This window comes from Lepidochelys kempii, chromosome 6 (assembly GCF_965140265.1).
Source record: "Lepidochelys kempii isolate rLepKem1 chromosome 6, rLepKem1.hap2, whole genome shotgun sequence".
In the NCBI taxonomy this organism is placed as follows: domain Eukaryota; kingdom Metazoa; phylum Chordata; order Testudines; family Cheloniidae; genus Lepidochelys; species Lepidochelys kempii.
In genome coordinates, this window is record NC_133261.1 from 95,995,896 (window position 1) to 96,011,668 (window position 15,773).

The 15,773-nt window shown below is 44.1% G+C and overlaps 1 protein-coding gene across 1 annotated transcript in view; it reads left to right on the plus strand.

Moving 5' to 3' along the window:
* Positions 1-9,810: 9,810 nt before the first annotated feature.
* The window catches only part of TSHR (thyroid stimulating hormone receptor), a 211,864-nt gene continuing 205,901 nt past the window's right edge, over positions 9,811-15,773 (plus strand). Inside the window, exons 1-2 of the mRNA XM_073349347.1 lie at positions 9,811-9,961; positions 10,512-10,852. Coding sequence (XP_073205448.1) covers positions 10,677-10,852 — 176 coding nt within the window. The 5' untranslated portion in view covers positions 9,811-9,961; positions 10,512-10,676. The remainder of the gene's footprint in view (positions 9,962-10,511; positions 10,853-15,773) is intronic.

The following is a 15,773-nucleotide window of genomic DNA, read 5'->3' on the forward strand; positions in this document are numbered from 1 at the left end:
TATAACAGGCTATGGCTGGTGCAAGATGTCTCTGAGTTTTCTAACTTCTGGAAAATAATGTTGAAAAGAAAATAAGAAACTGGTAAGAAAGGGTGGGTAAATCTTAGGTAAGCTTGTTTGTTATAAACAAGTCAGGTATGTATGTGAGTAGGGTGAAGCTCATAATTTCGGGATAGTATGACCGCTGCACTGCTGCCTTCCAGATTGGTAAAGTATTGGTAAAGTATTAATATTAAAAGTATTAATTAACATTAATTCTATAATGCTGTTTTGACTAATAAAACCAGATTGAGCCTGTGTTATCTGATGTCTCATCAATACTCTAAATCAAACCCTAACAACTGAGTCTCTTCAGGATCAGGCATAAATGCACAAAAAGGGAAACCATATCCAACCATTGTCTTAGGATGTTTTTTAATTTGAGACAGACCTCAGATCTTATATAAGAGCAACTCTCACCTGGGTCTTCAGCCTGGCTGCCAGGTTGAGACTGTTTCTGTTCTCCCATATTTTCCTAGCCCTTTCCCATTACAAGAGAGCTACAAATCCAATGTGTTTTTTCTTAAAGTGACTGGTAGCATAATCACCTTTTCTTGAAATTTGAGATAATTTAGTCATGTGGGGAGTACAGTTTTCAAGGACCTAGAGAAACAAAGGAATTAATTCTTTCATATATTCTAGTCAGTCACTTTCTCATGTTACACCATGTTGAACAGCTCTGTGCCAAAGTAGCATCTCTATTGTAAAGTATTTTTGATAGAATAAAAATTAACCGAGAGATTGAAGTAGGAACAGGAGGGAATTGGTGAAGGATACACATTCCCCATTATATCTGAAAAGTTGAGCAGAGAAGGCTATCGCTCCTACCAGTTGCTCACATGCATCAACTGTATCATTTGATGATCCACACACAGATTAACTGAACCTGATGGAGCGTCAACTGGAAACAGATGACCAAATGACCAAACTGGCTGGAAAGATATTAAAGAAGTGAGAATACAATTAGTCATTATGGTGATTGACCCATAAACAACTATTAGGATCAGAGGCACTTAGGTTCTATGGTGAAGGAGCATTTTACAAATGTCTATAATAGGTAAATATGTTGATTGATTAGACAGAAAATAGGACTTTATTCTACTCTGTACTGAAGAACTCTCACTGCATGGGCACTTCCTCATTGTTCCAGGGTGATATGGGCCTTTCAAGAGGGACAGGGACAGAAGGCCAGTGCACCTGTGACTGGTTAGTTGCCATCCGCAGCTCCCTCACTTAGGTTTAAGAAAGGGCCCCAAGTTAGGGGAGGTGGGAAATCCAGTGAGCTGGAAACTTGGAGAGCCAAGAAGTAACAGGAAAAGAAGTACTTGAAGGAAAGCACTAAATGTGAGGTGCTGGTGAGGAGCTTAGAGGAAAGCTGTTGGTGACAATTGACAAAAGTTGGGGTCTCCTGATGAGCAGAAGGCTTGGGCAGAGACCCCTAGGAAAGGAAAAGATGTATCTTGATCAAGGGGAGATGAACCTGGAAACAAGAGGGTTGTTGCAAGAGGGTGGATTCTTCTGAACAGAGGTAGGATGTCTTAGTAGGGAGCCTGGAGGAATGGAATCCTTTGGGTGAAGGACTGTGGGAAGACCAGTCACTCTCAGGCAGGTAGGCCTAGAGAGTGGGACTCTGGATCAGGGGTAAAAAAGGAACTGGGGACAAAGTGCTGCTCTTGACTCTTGGGTGGGTGACTTGAAGGTGATGTCTGTGAAGAGGGGGATGTGGGGAAATCCCTGCTTTATCTGCTTTGTGTTTGTTATGGAGAATGATCTCTTTGTAAGGTTTGGGGGAGTCACTGAATTGGTGTAGATGAATAAATTATGCCCAAAGGGGGGCTTTGTAATGGACACTGGGAGACTATGCCCCTTTCATGGGCAGAAGAAAGGGGAAACTAAGACAAGTGTATGTGTCAGGTAGTAGCCTGCTGCAGGAGGGCACCCAAGGCAGAGGCCATTTTTGTCACATTCAGATACTGGAGAGCTTAACTTTTGAGGTCTTAACTTTTATATTTCCTCAGATGAAGGAGGAAGTGGTATGATTTTGTGGGTTTTTTTCATAATGTATTTTTCCCCAGTGTGAACCAGTTTAAGCTTTATATGATAAAAAGTTGGGTTTTTTGTATATTTAAAACAAAAAGTGGAAGGGCTGGACCCAAAAAATGATGCCTGAGTAGGTTGGGTTTTGACCCACAGAGAGCAATGTTATATATCCACAGAAGAGAATTAACCAGAAATGAACACCTGAAGCCATTTACTTAAATGTGTTGGGCTTTGAGAATACGTAAGTGTTGGTTTGTATTTTTTGTTTTGTGGAGTCTGCTTACAGTATAGTGTGTGGGGTTTTTTCATTTGTTTTGTTTTTTTGGCAGGAATGTAGCAGTCTGGCATTTGCATTGTCAAGGATGATTTAACCAAAATAATCTCCTGAAACAAACCTCAGACTGGGTTTTTGTTTCTACATCTCATGCTCCTGGGACCTCTAGTTTCAAAGACCCTGCCCTTGCATTAGCTTGCCTAACATTCTCTTGTGGCCTAGAGTCTTCCTCAGCATAGCCAGGTGTCTCTCAATTTCACATTTACTTCTAAATGTCACTGATGGTTTTGGGGATCTATAGGTAATGCAGATGTTTGCAAAGTTTATTAATATTTCTATTCAAACATAGGCAATATTATGAAAATAAAATAAAATAGCAGGTACCTGAGTCCACTGTTCTCCACCCCATTGCGGAACCCCAGTAAGTGTGATGTCACCACCATAATGCATACCGGGAAACATGGAGGGCAGGCGCTGGTGGTGCTAAACAGCAGGACTTATAAAATATAAGAATTTGTTATCAATTATTTGCTAGATTTTCCACTCTGCCCTGACCACAGTGCTTAGGACATTAAACAAATAACTAAATCAACTGGATTTTTTAAGCATTTGCAGGTCATCTTAAAAAAGTACATCTCCAAACTTAAATCTGGATTTGGGGATAGGTATGTATATTTCAGTCAAAAAAAAAAAAAGATGATGAAGAAGAAAAAATGTCAAAATGAACCATTTCAGCACTAACAAAATGTCTCATTTTAATTTTTCAGGCTAAATTCACAGATGGGATTTAAGAACCAAAAACACTGGCAGGGGAGTCGGCAGTGCCATCTTTATAACCTTCAGCTAGGTTGTGGGAGAACCAGGTTTGAATCCCCACTTTGGAGCAGGTGATTGAACCCAGGTTGCTGCTCTTTCATGGGTGGTCACTCTCAACACCAGGCTGTTGAGTGTTTGGAGGGTGAGTGCTTCTTAATCTCGCCTGTTAAAGCTGGTTCACTGGGTGTAAAATACTTGAATAGCCATTGGGCCAGAGAATGAGAGAGTGACTTTATAGCCCAGTAGTTAGGGCACTGAGAAAGGGGAGACACTTGAGTATTCAGTGGAGCAGGGGCTGGAACACAAGTATTTATACAAAGTGGGAAAGCTTCAAAAGGAGAGACGGAGTACCTAAATCCAGAATATCCCATAGCTTTGCTGTTAAGGCATTTACCAGTGTAGGAACTCTCTTATCAGGGAGTATTGATTGTATTACACACAGCCTTTCAAAGGGAGTCAGATATTCAGTAATATCATCCTCCTCACTGTATGCAGGACACAAGTGTTCCCATTTATGGATTTTTGGAGTGATGGGGGTCGGGGGAAGGGCCGGCTCCAGGCAGCAGCTTTCCAAGCAGGTGCTTGGGGCGGCATTCAGAACGGGGCGGCAGTCCGTGTCCCACGGTGACAATTCGGCAGCAGCTCCACCCCTCTTCCGAGTGCAGCTGCAATTTGGCAGCAGCTCCGGCGCTGTTGCAGCGGCAGCAATTCGGTGGCAACTGCTTGGGGCGGCAAAATTGGTAGAGCCGCCCCTGGTCAGGGGCCTCTGGTTCTGCTTTTATAGCAGGTCCAGCTGGTGTTTTCTTTCTCTCTCTTTTTCTTTTATCTCCAGTTCTTTCAGTTGCAATAATCTCTGGTGCTACCTCTTCTTTCCTGCAACCTGCAGCATAAAAAGCTCCAACTTCGCAATTGCTTCACTGCTTTCAGTCATTTTTCTGCTTTCCTGTTCTTACTTCCCTTTCCCAAAATAAGCAAACAGAAAATAACAAAACTGTGACCTCCTCCTGACTGTTCTTAGCCACTGCACTTAAGACTCACTTAAAATCACAAATATCAGTGCTTAAAGTGTGAACTCCACTTGGAGTAACAAGCTGCACGTACACCCCGCTCGGTGTGATGTTCCCGTGGTGTTAGCTGGACTGGTGATCTGCTACGTCACTCCAATCCTCAACTCTGGGAACCAGCCTTACCCTGCTTCACTGTGAGAACCCTCACTCCCATGCTGTTCACGCACAGCCTCTAGCATATAAGCTGCTCCCAGCACGTGAGTGAGCACTTTTGGCCAGCTGCTGCTTGGATTGTGCAACCAAATGACACTAGCCAATATCTCTGGTCCCAGATACAACCCTAGGTACCTCCATCTTGCAGTGTCCAGTTATGCCTGCTACATGCTGCAAGCTTATATGAGTTTGTCAATTTAACAAAGAAATTGATATGTACCAGACTTGTTATCCCCAGGGGACTCTCTGACACACTTCAAACCAAATGCACTGCTGCTTCAGGTAGAATAAACAAACACATTTATTAACTACAAAAGATAGATTTTAAGTGATAAGTCAAAGCACAACAAATCAGATTTGGTCAAATGAAATAAAAGCAAAACGCATTCTAAGCTGATCTTAACACTTTCAGTGCCCTTACAAACGTAGATGCTTCTCACCACAAGCTGTCTGATTGTCCTTCAGCCAGGCTCTCCCTTTTGATCAGCACTTCAGTCACTTGGTGGTGTTGTCTGTAGATGGAGGTGGCAAAGAGAGGGAGCATGGCAAACGTCTCTCCCTTTTATCGTGTCCTATCTTCCCTCTTGGCTTTGTGTCTCCCCTTCAGAGTCAGGTGAGCATTACCTCATCATAGTCTCAAACTGACCAAGGGATGGGGGTGACTCACTCAAGAGTCCAACGGATCCTTTGTTGCTGCCTAGGCCACTGTCCTTTGTTCCTGTGAGGCTGGGCTGAGTTTGTTCTGTACATGCCCTGATCAGGTGTGAACTGCCCCTCTGCTCTTGGAGGGTTTTGCCTGGGCTTGTTTTAAGCCATGAGCACACATTTTCAGCCTCATAACTGTATACATGAAATTACAACCTATAACATTACTATAACAACGACGCTCAGTGCATCATGAGCCTGCCGAAAACACTCAACACAATAAATTTTGCATTGGAAACCGCACAATAATATTATAAGGATGAACATGGGGGTGCAGGGTGTTTCCCTGAGGTACAGAGTGTCAGAAGCACAAACAATGTTACACACTGTTTCATTTCCATCTTTATTTGCGTAGGGAAAACAGGATTTGAATGTCTGTTCTCACAAATGTTAATAATCTGCTGTAACAGGTTCCTACCCTTGAACTATAAAGCTTCTTCTGTATAAAAACCAAAACATTCTTGTAACTTTTTACCTGGGCGGCAGGTATCAAAGGCCAGGGTAAATTAAGCCTCCCCTAACCCAGGCCGTGGCCCTGTCCTAGCTCCCCGTCCTCCCTGAAGCTGATGGAGGCTCAGCTCCAGCCTAGAGCTCAGGCTAGGGGTCAGGCTGAGCGGCCAGGGCCTTGGGTGGCTGAGACTCCTCCAGCCGCAGATGGGGGTGGTGGCTCAGGGCTCCTCTGGCCATGGGGTTGGGGGCTCAGGTGGAAGGGGTGGAGCTGGGGGGCTAGCCTCCCCAAAGGGGGGTTCATCTGCCACTCATGCATGGCAGTTTAAGATCCTGATCACCTCTTTGGAGGTTCATCCCTCTATCAGTGCCAGGCTTAGTGGAGGGACAGAGTGGAGGTGGATGTGCCTCCCTGATTCCAGGCCTCCTGGATGCCCTAAAACTGCACCACTGCAGCACCACAGAATCACTGGGATAAAAAGACCCTAGCCACTTCCCATTCCACCCTTGGCAAGCACACTGACTGCTCCTGAATTCCACCTGCACCTGGGATGTGTGTGAGAGGGTGCAGGAGGGGGGCATGCAGTACACAGAGCCAGCTCCTGTTGAAAGTCTCTTGAGCCAGAGTGTTTCCTGAAGGGCCTGTACAGCTGCAGAACAGCTGTAAATTGGGCTCCAGGAGAACAGCTTCTTGTGGTAATTTGGTATTTCTGCTTCACCCCAATAAAAATTAAAAAGTGCAGAGGAACTGTAGAAATGTTGTTAAAATTTGTGCTTTTTGAAAAAACTTATAGAAATGTATGACTGGGGTAACTTTGAGAGGTCATCTAGTCTAGCCCCATGTGCTGAGGTAGGACTAAGTATACCTAGATCATCCCTGACAGATATTTGTCTAGCCTGTTCTTAAAAACCTCCAGTGAGGAGGGATTCCACAGCCTCCTTCGGAAGCTTATTTCAGTGCTTAACTAGCCTTATAGTTAGTAAGTTTTTCTTAATATCTAACCTAAATCTCTCTTGTTGCAGGTTAAGCCAATTACTTCTTGGCCTGCTTTCAATGGATATGGAGATCACAACTAGAGCTATTAAAATTGGGGCCTTAAACTTGTCTCTGTAAAATGGGCATGGTATTACTTAAGCCTCACAACATCACTGAGAGGAGTAATTAATTATGCATATGTGCTTTGATGTACTCTGGTGGAAGGTGCTATTTAAAGTAATTTGATTGTATACTGTTTGTTAAAGTTTAAGTCTTACAACATTACAAGTGGCATCTGTCTCTTTTGTCTTTTTGAATGTGTCCCTGCCACATAAAATCCGTAAAGACAAAACATTAACTGACACCTGAATTCCAGTGACTTAACTGCCTTTTAAAGAATTACAACAAAATATTGTGCTGTAAATTACATGCTGTGGGACAACTATTTTACTGACAAATCTTGTAAAGTGTATTTTATTTTTTAATCTAATGTGAGGTTGTGATGTTGCACTCTGTATGATTTTATGAAAATATACTAATGAGTGTGAATATAATATAACTGGAATATGCTTCATGCAAAAGGTCTCTTGTAAGGTATCATTACAAAGCTTATAATCTTGTGAGTGTGGTCATCCTATTTGTATAAATGTATCACTCTTGTATCTGAAACTAGAAATATGAAATATAACTCTGAGGGCCTATTGTAATTATGCAAAGTGTGGGTCATTAATGGTTGTTTGGAATCTTGATGGCTCCCATCAACCAGGACAATTGACTGTGGATGACTCTGTTTGCAGGCAGGCCTTCCTGTGTGTCAAGCTGAGAGGAATGAAGGCTTGGGGTCTCACAGGACACGTGACCAGGTCACCTGGTACTGAAATCCATCTTAAACCAGGTGCTTTTCCATTTAGAAGGAGGGGTGGGAACCCAGAGAGGCACAAAGGATTCCCGCCTTGTACAAAAGATGTATACGGAGCTGGAAAAGAACAAAGAGAGGCAATCATGAGAAATCCCCTAGCTACCACCTCAGCTGGAACAAGGGCTGTACCAGGGGAAAGAATTGTGCCCAGACTAGGAAGGCATCCAGTCTGTGATAGAAGCTTATTGAAACATCTCTGAGGGTAAGATTTTATCTGTATTCAGTTTTCTTACTGTATTAGGCATAGACTTGCATGTTTTATTTTATTTTGTTTGGTAATTTACTTTGTTCTGTCTGTTATTACTTGGAACCACTTAAATCCTACTTTTTGTATTTAATAAAATCACTTTTTACTTATTAATTAACCCAGAGTATGTATTGATACCTGGGGGGTGGGGCAAACAGCTGTGCATATCTCTCTATCAGTGTTATAGAGGGTGAACAATTTATGAGTTTATCCTGTATAAGCTTTATACAGGGTAAAATGGATTTATTTGGGGTTTAGACCCCACTGGGATCTGGGCATCTGAGTGTTAGAGACAGGAACACTTCTTAAGCTGTTTTCAGTTAAGCCTTCAGCTTGTGGGGGACGTGGTTCAGACATGGGTCTGGGTTTGAAACAGGCTAGTGTGTCTGGCTCAAACCAGGCAGGGTTCTGAAGTCCCAAGCTGCCAAGGGAAACAGGCTGAGGGGTAGTTTCAGCACATCAGGTGGCATTTCCCAAGGGAGTTTCTGTGATCCAACCCGTCACTGAGGTATTATGATTTACCTTGTTCATTTGTTCCCTCTCTGGGTAGGTGGGTGGGAACTACGAACCTCATCTGCTTGAAAGCACGGACACAAAGTAGATGCGGTGTAAGAAAATAAAATTCACATACTCTAAATACACATACTCTAAAAAATCACAAATGAAATAACCCACACAGCAAGAAAATTTAATGGACATCTACATAACACACATAGGAGTACATGAGGTAGAGCTTGTCTGAATAAGCTGTCCAAATAACTTTAATGTGTTTACTGTTTAAAATAAATAACAAGACTGCACGTCTTATTCATTTGTACCCCCTACCCCCAGGACCTCCCATGTGTGTGAGAGAGATAAATACTATAAAATTAGGTTCATCCACTGAGCTGTACAAATAGTACCAGAGAATAAAAGAGTCACAGCCCTCATATGTGATCTGGCCAGGGTGAAGTGGTACCTAGAGGAGATCTCCTACATCTCTCCATTTTTTCATTAGCATCTATTCCTGAGGCAATATTGGGTTGCTACATGGAGTGATGCTGTAAATGAATGGTTAACTTTTATACTGTTCAGCCATATATAACATAGCTTAAATTCACAATAGCCCTTCATGGTTGTGTGCATTAAAGGATGTTCTAGCTAGCGAAGACATCTGCTGTATTGGGAAAGAAGGGCTACAGCCAGCTCAGCCCGGCTTTGCTAGTAGCAGCCTGCAACCTACCATGTACAAGAAGTACATGATGGGTGAGCTCTGTCTCCTTTTCCCTGGTGCTAGACCCTGTTTCTTTTCTTTGCTTATCTTTCTTGTATGGCCTCATATTTTGGTCATTAGATTGAAATCGGAACACTTCCTACTCTCTCCTATCACACTGGTTTAATAGGTGTGCTAGTCTGAGTTTTGACTGTCCTGTGTGTCCCTTAGTTTCTGTACTTGGCAAAATTCTGCCTTAGCTTTGCACGTTTACATTAGGTAGGTCAGCATAATAAAGGATCATAAGGGCATGTCCCAAGCTCTTGCTGCTTGGGTACTCTCTCACCTGCCACCTCTACCCTGTGAAAACATATTCTCTTACAAATTGTGTTAACTAACAAAAATATTATTAGAGGGCAGTGTCATGTTTATGTTTAAAAATGGGTTAGCTGGTGATGGGAGTATCTGGTAAATAATTCCACACCCATTTTACAGAGACATATAAGTTGAAGGTGCCCCTGTTATTGGGTTTAACACTGTTTGTGTTAACACCTTTTCTATCAGAAAGCCTCTTCTGAGCGCTGGACCTGGCTACAGACACGCGGTCCCCTTTCTCACAGCATGATAGCTAATACGCTCACAACCCATATACGAAACAAACCACCCACCCTCTCACACAAACCGGGGGTACCCTCTCCCTCGCACAACCCTCACCACAACCCCGTGCGCGCTCACACTCCCACGCGCGCACACACTTTCGCCTCTTGCCCCCAGGCCAGTCCCCTCCCTGCCGCTCTCGGCAGGCGGCCCTGGCGCTCCGCGGCTGGGCCGGCTCGGCTCGAGGCAGCGCCTGCGGTTGCCGCTAGGTGGCCGACGCGGACAGCGGCTGGAAGCGGTGACGCGGAGGGTCGCAGCTCTGGTCGGCGTCCCAGCTGAGACTCGGAGTTGAGAAGCAGCTGCCGCCACCGCCCGCGCTGAAGTGATGCGCCCGGCTGAGGGAACGGCCCCAGGAGCCGCCGTCGCGGCTCTAAACGCGGCGTGAGGGGAGCTCGGCGCCCAGCAGCGGGAGCCGCAGAGTTTGTCCCGGTGAGGGGAGCTCGGGGAGGAGCGGGGCAGGGCAGGGCAGGGCAGGGCAGCCCTCTGAGGGGCTGGGGAGCGGCTGGGGAGCGGCTGAGGAGGAGGGGGTTGGCCGTGGGTGAAGGGGCTGTGGCGGGGCAGTGCCTGGCAAAGCTTGTCTGGGGGTGAGGATGGTAAACGGGCTGTGCTGGGGGGTGGCGTCTGGAAGAACGAGTCTGTTGGAGGGGATAGTGTACCTGGGGAGAGTTGTGGGGCTGGGAGCCGAGTCCCCGAGGAGTGGGGGGGGGCATGGCGGGGGTGGAGAGGAGTGCCCGGGAAGACTTGGGGGGGGGGAAAGGGGGTGTACCTGGGGGATGAGTGACTGGAGAAAATTGGGGGAGTGGGGTGCCTGGAGAGAGTGGGGGCAGGGGCAGTGGAGTGGGATACCTGGAGAGAGTTGTGGGGAGGGGGTGGTGTGCCTGGGGAGAGGGAGCAGGGTATCATGAGGAGGCGCAGCAGCACCCGGGAGGCAGGGTACTCAGGATTTCTGTTTAATGATACTACTTCTGCTTCCCTTTAGGGAGGAGGAGGTGGGTTTTTGGCAAGGTGCAGTTTCCTACTGCCCCACACTTTGAATGACAGAAGAATCCTGTGCCATCTGTATCCTTGGTTGCCTTGTTCCCCCTCCCCTCGAGAAGAGTGAGGCAGGGGTGGATGAAATAGCGCCAGCAGCAGGTTGTGGAAGATGCTGTGGCTGCTGGTAGCTTTCCAGGTCCTGCTGTTGCTGCAGACGGTGCTGTGGAGCACGGGCACAGAGATGTGCCCTTCATCAGAGTGTGAGTGCTTAGACTGGGACCACTACAAAATCACCTGCAAGGAGACACGTTTCATTCCCAGCCTTCCACAGGACACCAAAACCCTGTGAGTAGTGGAGTGGAGTCATACAACAGCTTTGTGTGAGAACTTGGAGGGATACACTCAGAGCTGGTACCCTGTGACAAATGGGGAGGGAGATGGCAGTGAGATGTGATGAATGCTGGCACTCAGGCCTGAGAGTACCTAGGGATGGAAACAATGATATTCAGATGCTATAGGTAACTGCAGGTGAGGAGAGCAATGACCTTCAGACCTCGCAATAATGTGCGGAGTATAGAATCATAGAACTGCAAGGGACCTCAATAGGTCATCTAGTCCAGTTCCCTGCACTCGTGGCTGGACTAAGTATTATCTAGACCATTTCTGACAGGTGTTTGTCTAACCTGCTCTTAAAAATCTCCACAACCTCCCTAGGCAATTTATTCCAGTGTTAACCACCCTGACAGTTAGGAAGTTTTTCCTAATGTCCAACCTAAACTTCCCTTGCTGCAATTTAAGCCCATTGCTTCTTGTCCTATCTTCAGAGGTTAAGAAAAACAATTTTTCTTCCTCCTCCTTGTAACAACCTTTTACATACTTGAAAACTGTTATCACGTCCCCTCTCCATCTTCTCTTTTCCAGACTAAACAAACACAATTTTTTCAATATTCCCTCATAAGTCATGTTTTCTAGACCTTTAATCATTTTTGTCACTCTTCTCTGGACTCTCTCCAATTTGTCCCCATCCTTCCTGAAACGTGGCACCCAGAACTGGACAGAGTACTCCAGCATTACACTGTTGATTCATGTTTAGCTTGTGGTCCACTATGACCCCCAGGTCCCTTTCCTCAGTACTCCTTCCTAGGCAGCCATTTCCCACTTTGTATGTGTGCAACTGATTGTTCCTTCCTAAATGGATTACTTTGCATTTGAGTGCGATGAATATGATGGATATTTGGACCTTGTAAGAGTTTAAATGGGATGTGGGAAAGTCAGGCACTGAGAGTACTTGTACGCAAGAAGATGGGAAGCTTGGATCCTATGATTAATATACCTAGAAAGGGAGGAGGGAGAAGGCAGGGGTAGGTCAGACACTGTACCCTAAAAATGAACATAAATCAGATGTGCCACTACCAAACAGAATAGTTCCATACAACCTCACCATATTTACTTTTCCTTTTTGCCCCATTTTGACAGACAAGATATAACTGTGCAGGAATTTCAAAAGCACATGGAATTCATTTTTGTTCTTTAGTGTAGAATAACATATGCTAACACCTCAGGTTCCCAATTCAGTCTTTCAGGTGTCAATCAAAATGCTTCATAGTTAGGCCCCTACCAAATTCACAGTCCATTTTTGTCAATTTCATGATCATAGGAATTTAAAAATAGTAAATTTCATGATGTCAGCTATTTAAATCTGACATTTCACAGTGTTGTAATTATAGGGGTCTTGATCCAAAAAGCAGATGTGGGGGGTCGCAAGGTTATTGTGGAGGGAGTTGCGGTACTGCTACCCTTACTTTTGCACCGCTGCTGGCGGCAGCACCGCTGCCTTCAGAGCTGGGCAGCTGGAGAGCAGTGGCTGCTGGCCAGGAGCTCAGCTCTGAAGCCAGAGCTGCCACCAGCAGCAGCACAGAAGTAAGGATGGCATAGTATGGTATTGCCACTCTTACTTCTGCACTGCTGCTGGCAGTGTGCTGCCTTCAGAGCTGGGTGCCTGGCGAACAGCCACTGCTCTCTTGCTGCCCAGCTCTGAAGGCAGCGCAGAAGTAATGGTGGCAATACTGAGAACCTCTAAAATAATCTTGCAACTCCCTTTTTTGTCAGGACCCCCAATTTAAGAAATGCTGGTTTCCACCATGAAATCTGTATAGTATAGGGTAAAAGCACACAAAAGACCAGATTTCACAGGGGAGACCAGATTTCACAGTCCGTGACATATTTTTCAGGGCCGTGAATTTGGTAGGGTCCTATTCATAGTAATAAAAGAGTACATTATCTGAGATAGTAGTAAATTGGAGGCATGTGAGAGTGATAGATACCTCTCCTTTTACAGTATTTTTTTGCAAGATTAAAAATGTTTCTAACCCCAAAAGAGAGACCCTGGTTTGTTTGTAATATTCCAGTAAAAAAAACAAACAAACTAACAAACAGCGACTCCTAATTTATTAAACTGGGAGTTGAAACCATTTCAGGTTATTTGAGAACCCTGATTAAAATTATAGATTTTGACTGGATGTTAAAATAATCAAGTTATTTTAATAATGAGCTTCTCAAGAATATTTAAAACCCTTAAGAAGTAGGATGTCACAGAACCAACTTCTTACCTGCAAGTACAGCTAAATAAATGTTTACATGCTTTCCATTGTTTATCTATGTGTGCCTTGTAATTTTTGTACTATTGGACTGCAGCTGTTGAAGTATTCCAGTTGTTATGGATATTCTTGAATTTCAGATTAGACTCATTTGTTCTTGGAGATGCTGGACTTGAGGCTTTATGTGGTTTAGTTTATAAATATGATAATATTGTACAGAGACAATGCTTACTGTATGTCTTGGGAATCTGTGCTGCCAAACTGGAAAAACAGATAGCTCTCAACTCTTGAGACAGGAATTTAAATCAAATCCCAGAAATGTCTGAAATCCCCAACTAAAATTGGAGGCACTCTTTTTGGAAAAGGGGTGCATAAGAATGGCCATACTGTGTGCATGTCTTTCAGTATCCTGTCTTCCACACGTGGCCAGTGCCACATGCGTCAGAGGGAAAGAACAGAACAGGGCAGTAATCAAGTGATCCATTCCCTGTTGTGCAGTTCCAGCTTCTAGGACACCCAGAGCAAGTGGTTGCATCCCTGACCATCTTGGCTAATAGCCATTGATGGATCTATCCTCTGTGACCTTATCTAATTCTTTTTCTGAAGCCAGTTTTACTTTTGGCCTTCACAATATCCCCTGGCAATGAGTTCTACAGGTTGATTGTGCATTGTGTGAAGAAGTACTTCCTTTTGTTTGTTTTAAACCTGCTGCCTATTAATTTAATTTGGAACCACTGGTTCTTGTGTTGTGTAATTTACCCTTTACACTTCCTTATTCACTTTCTCCACACCATTCATGATTTTATAGACATCTATCATATCCCCCCATTAGTCATCTCTTTTCTAGCTGAAAAGTTCCAGGCTTTTTAAGTTCGCCTCATATAGAGGCTATTCCATGCCCCTGACCATTTTGTTGCCCTTATTTGTGTACCTTTTCCTATTCTAATATATCTTGTTAGAGATGGGGCAACCAGAACTAGTATTTGAGGTGTGGCATACTGTAGATTTATACAGTGACATTATGTTTTCTGTCTTGTTATCTATCCCTTTCCTGATGGTTCCTAACATTCTGTTAGCTTTTTTGACTGCTGCTGTACATTGTTTTCAGAAAGAAAAGGAGTACTTGTGGCACCTTAGAGACTAACAAATTTATTTGAGCATAAGCTTTCATGAGCTACCGCTCACTTCATCAGATGCATTCAGTGGAAAATACAGTGGGGAGATTTATATACATAGAGAACATGAAACAATGTGTGTTATCATACACACTGTAACAAGAGTGATCACTTAAGGTGAGCTATTACCAGCAGGAGAGCAGGGTGGGGGGGAACCTTTTGTAGTGATAATCAAGGTGGGCCATTTCCAGCAGTTGACAAGAACGTCTGAGGAACGGGGGGGTAGGGGGTGGGAAGGGGAATAAAAAAGGAAAAATAGTTTTACTTTTTGTAATGACCTATCCACTCCCAGTCTCTATTCAAGCCTAAGTTAATTGTATCCAGTTTGCAAATTAATTCCAATTCAGCAGTCTCTCGTTGGAGTCTGTTTCTGAAGTTTTTTTGTTGAAGAATTGCAACTTTTAGGTCTGTAATAGAGTGACCAAAGAGATTGAAGTGTTCTCCAACTGGTTTTTGAATGTTATAATTCTTGACATCTGATTTGTGTCCATTTATTCTTTTACTTAGAGACTATCCAGTTTGACCAAGGTACATGGCAGAGGGGCATTGCTGACACATGATGGCATATATCACATTGTTTTCAGAGAGAGTTTTCGGAGATAGTTCATGATGAATGAGAAGTACATAAAAATCTAGCCTCCTAAAGGAAGCACTAAGTGTTGTGTGGAAATCTAATATTTTCAAATACCAATTTCTAATGAGGGGCTGTAGGAAAATGAGGATGATCACCAAAATATTTAAGTAAAGCATGCAGAAACTTCAATTCCATCAAAACCGTAGAAAACAGCTACAAATTGTTTTCAGAATGTTTGGGTGCAGTCTAATAATCTGTATCAATGGAGAAGGCATTTGTGAACGTCTCATTATAAAATAAATTCTTAGTTTAATCTACTCTTCAGATAACAAGAAAAGATTTAGGCAAGTGAAAAATGTGATTTTTATACTGTGCAAAGTGGAAAGGGTAGAGTGTTCAGTGTTTATCTTTATCAGTTTCTATCTGAAGTTGCATTTATTTTAAAACAAATCAGGGCTAAGGTAATAGGGAAAGCACTGTTTTGTCTCATAAGAATTTGCCTGGTGGTTTACTTTTATTCACAGTTTCCCCTAATGGGAAAGGAGCAAAAATTTTCACCCTTACAACTGAGTTTGTCATATGTGTAATCCAGTGGTTCTCAACCTTTTTGGGCTCAGGGCCCGTTTGTAAATGTTTATGGCCTGTCACAACCCAGTAAATAGTCTTGGGGTGGAGGCCTTGGGTAGTTTTGGTCAGATCCTGTCCTGTCCGGCACTCACCCTACAGTGGCGGCTCCTGTGCTGTGGGGCTGGCTTGGCTTGGCTCTCCACTCCAGGCATTACAACCTCTGGGGTTGTAGCACTGCTCAGGTTTGGCCCCGCCCGCACAACTGGACCAAATTTGGGTGAGTGGAGTTGTGACCTGGCTCACTCTAATTTGGCTTACCAGACTCCCCTCATCATGTCGGCTGGGCTAAACCT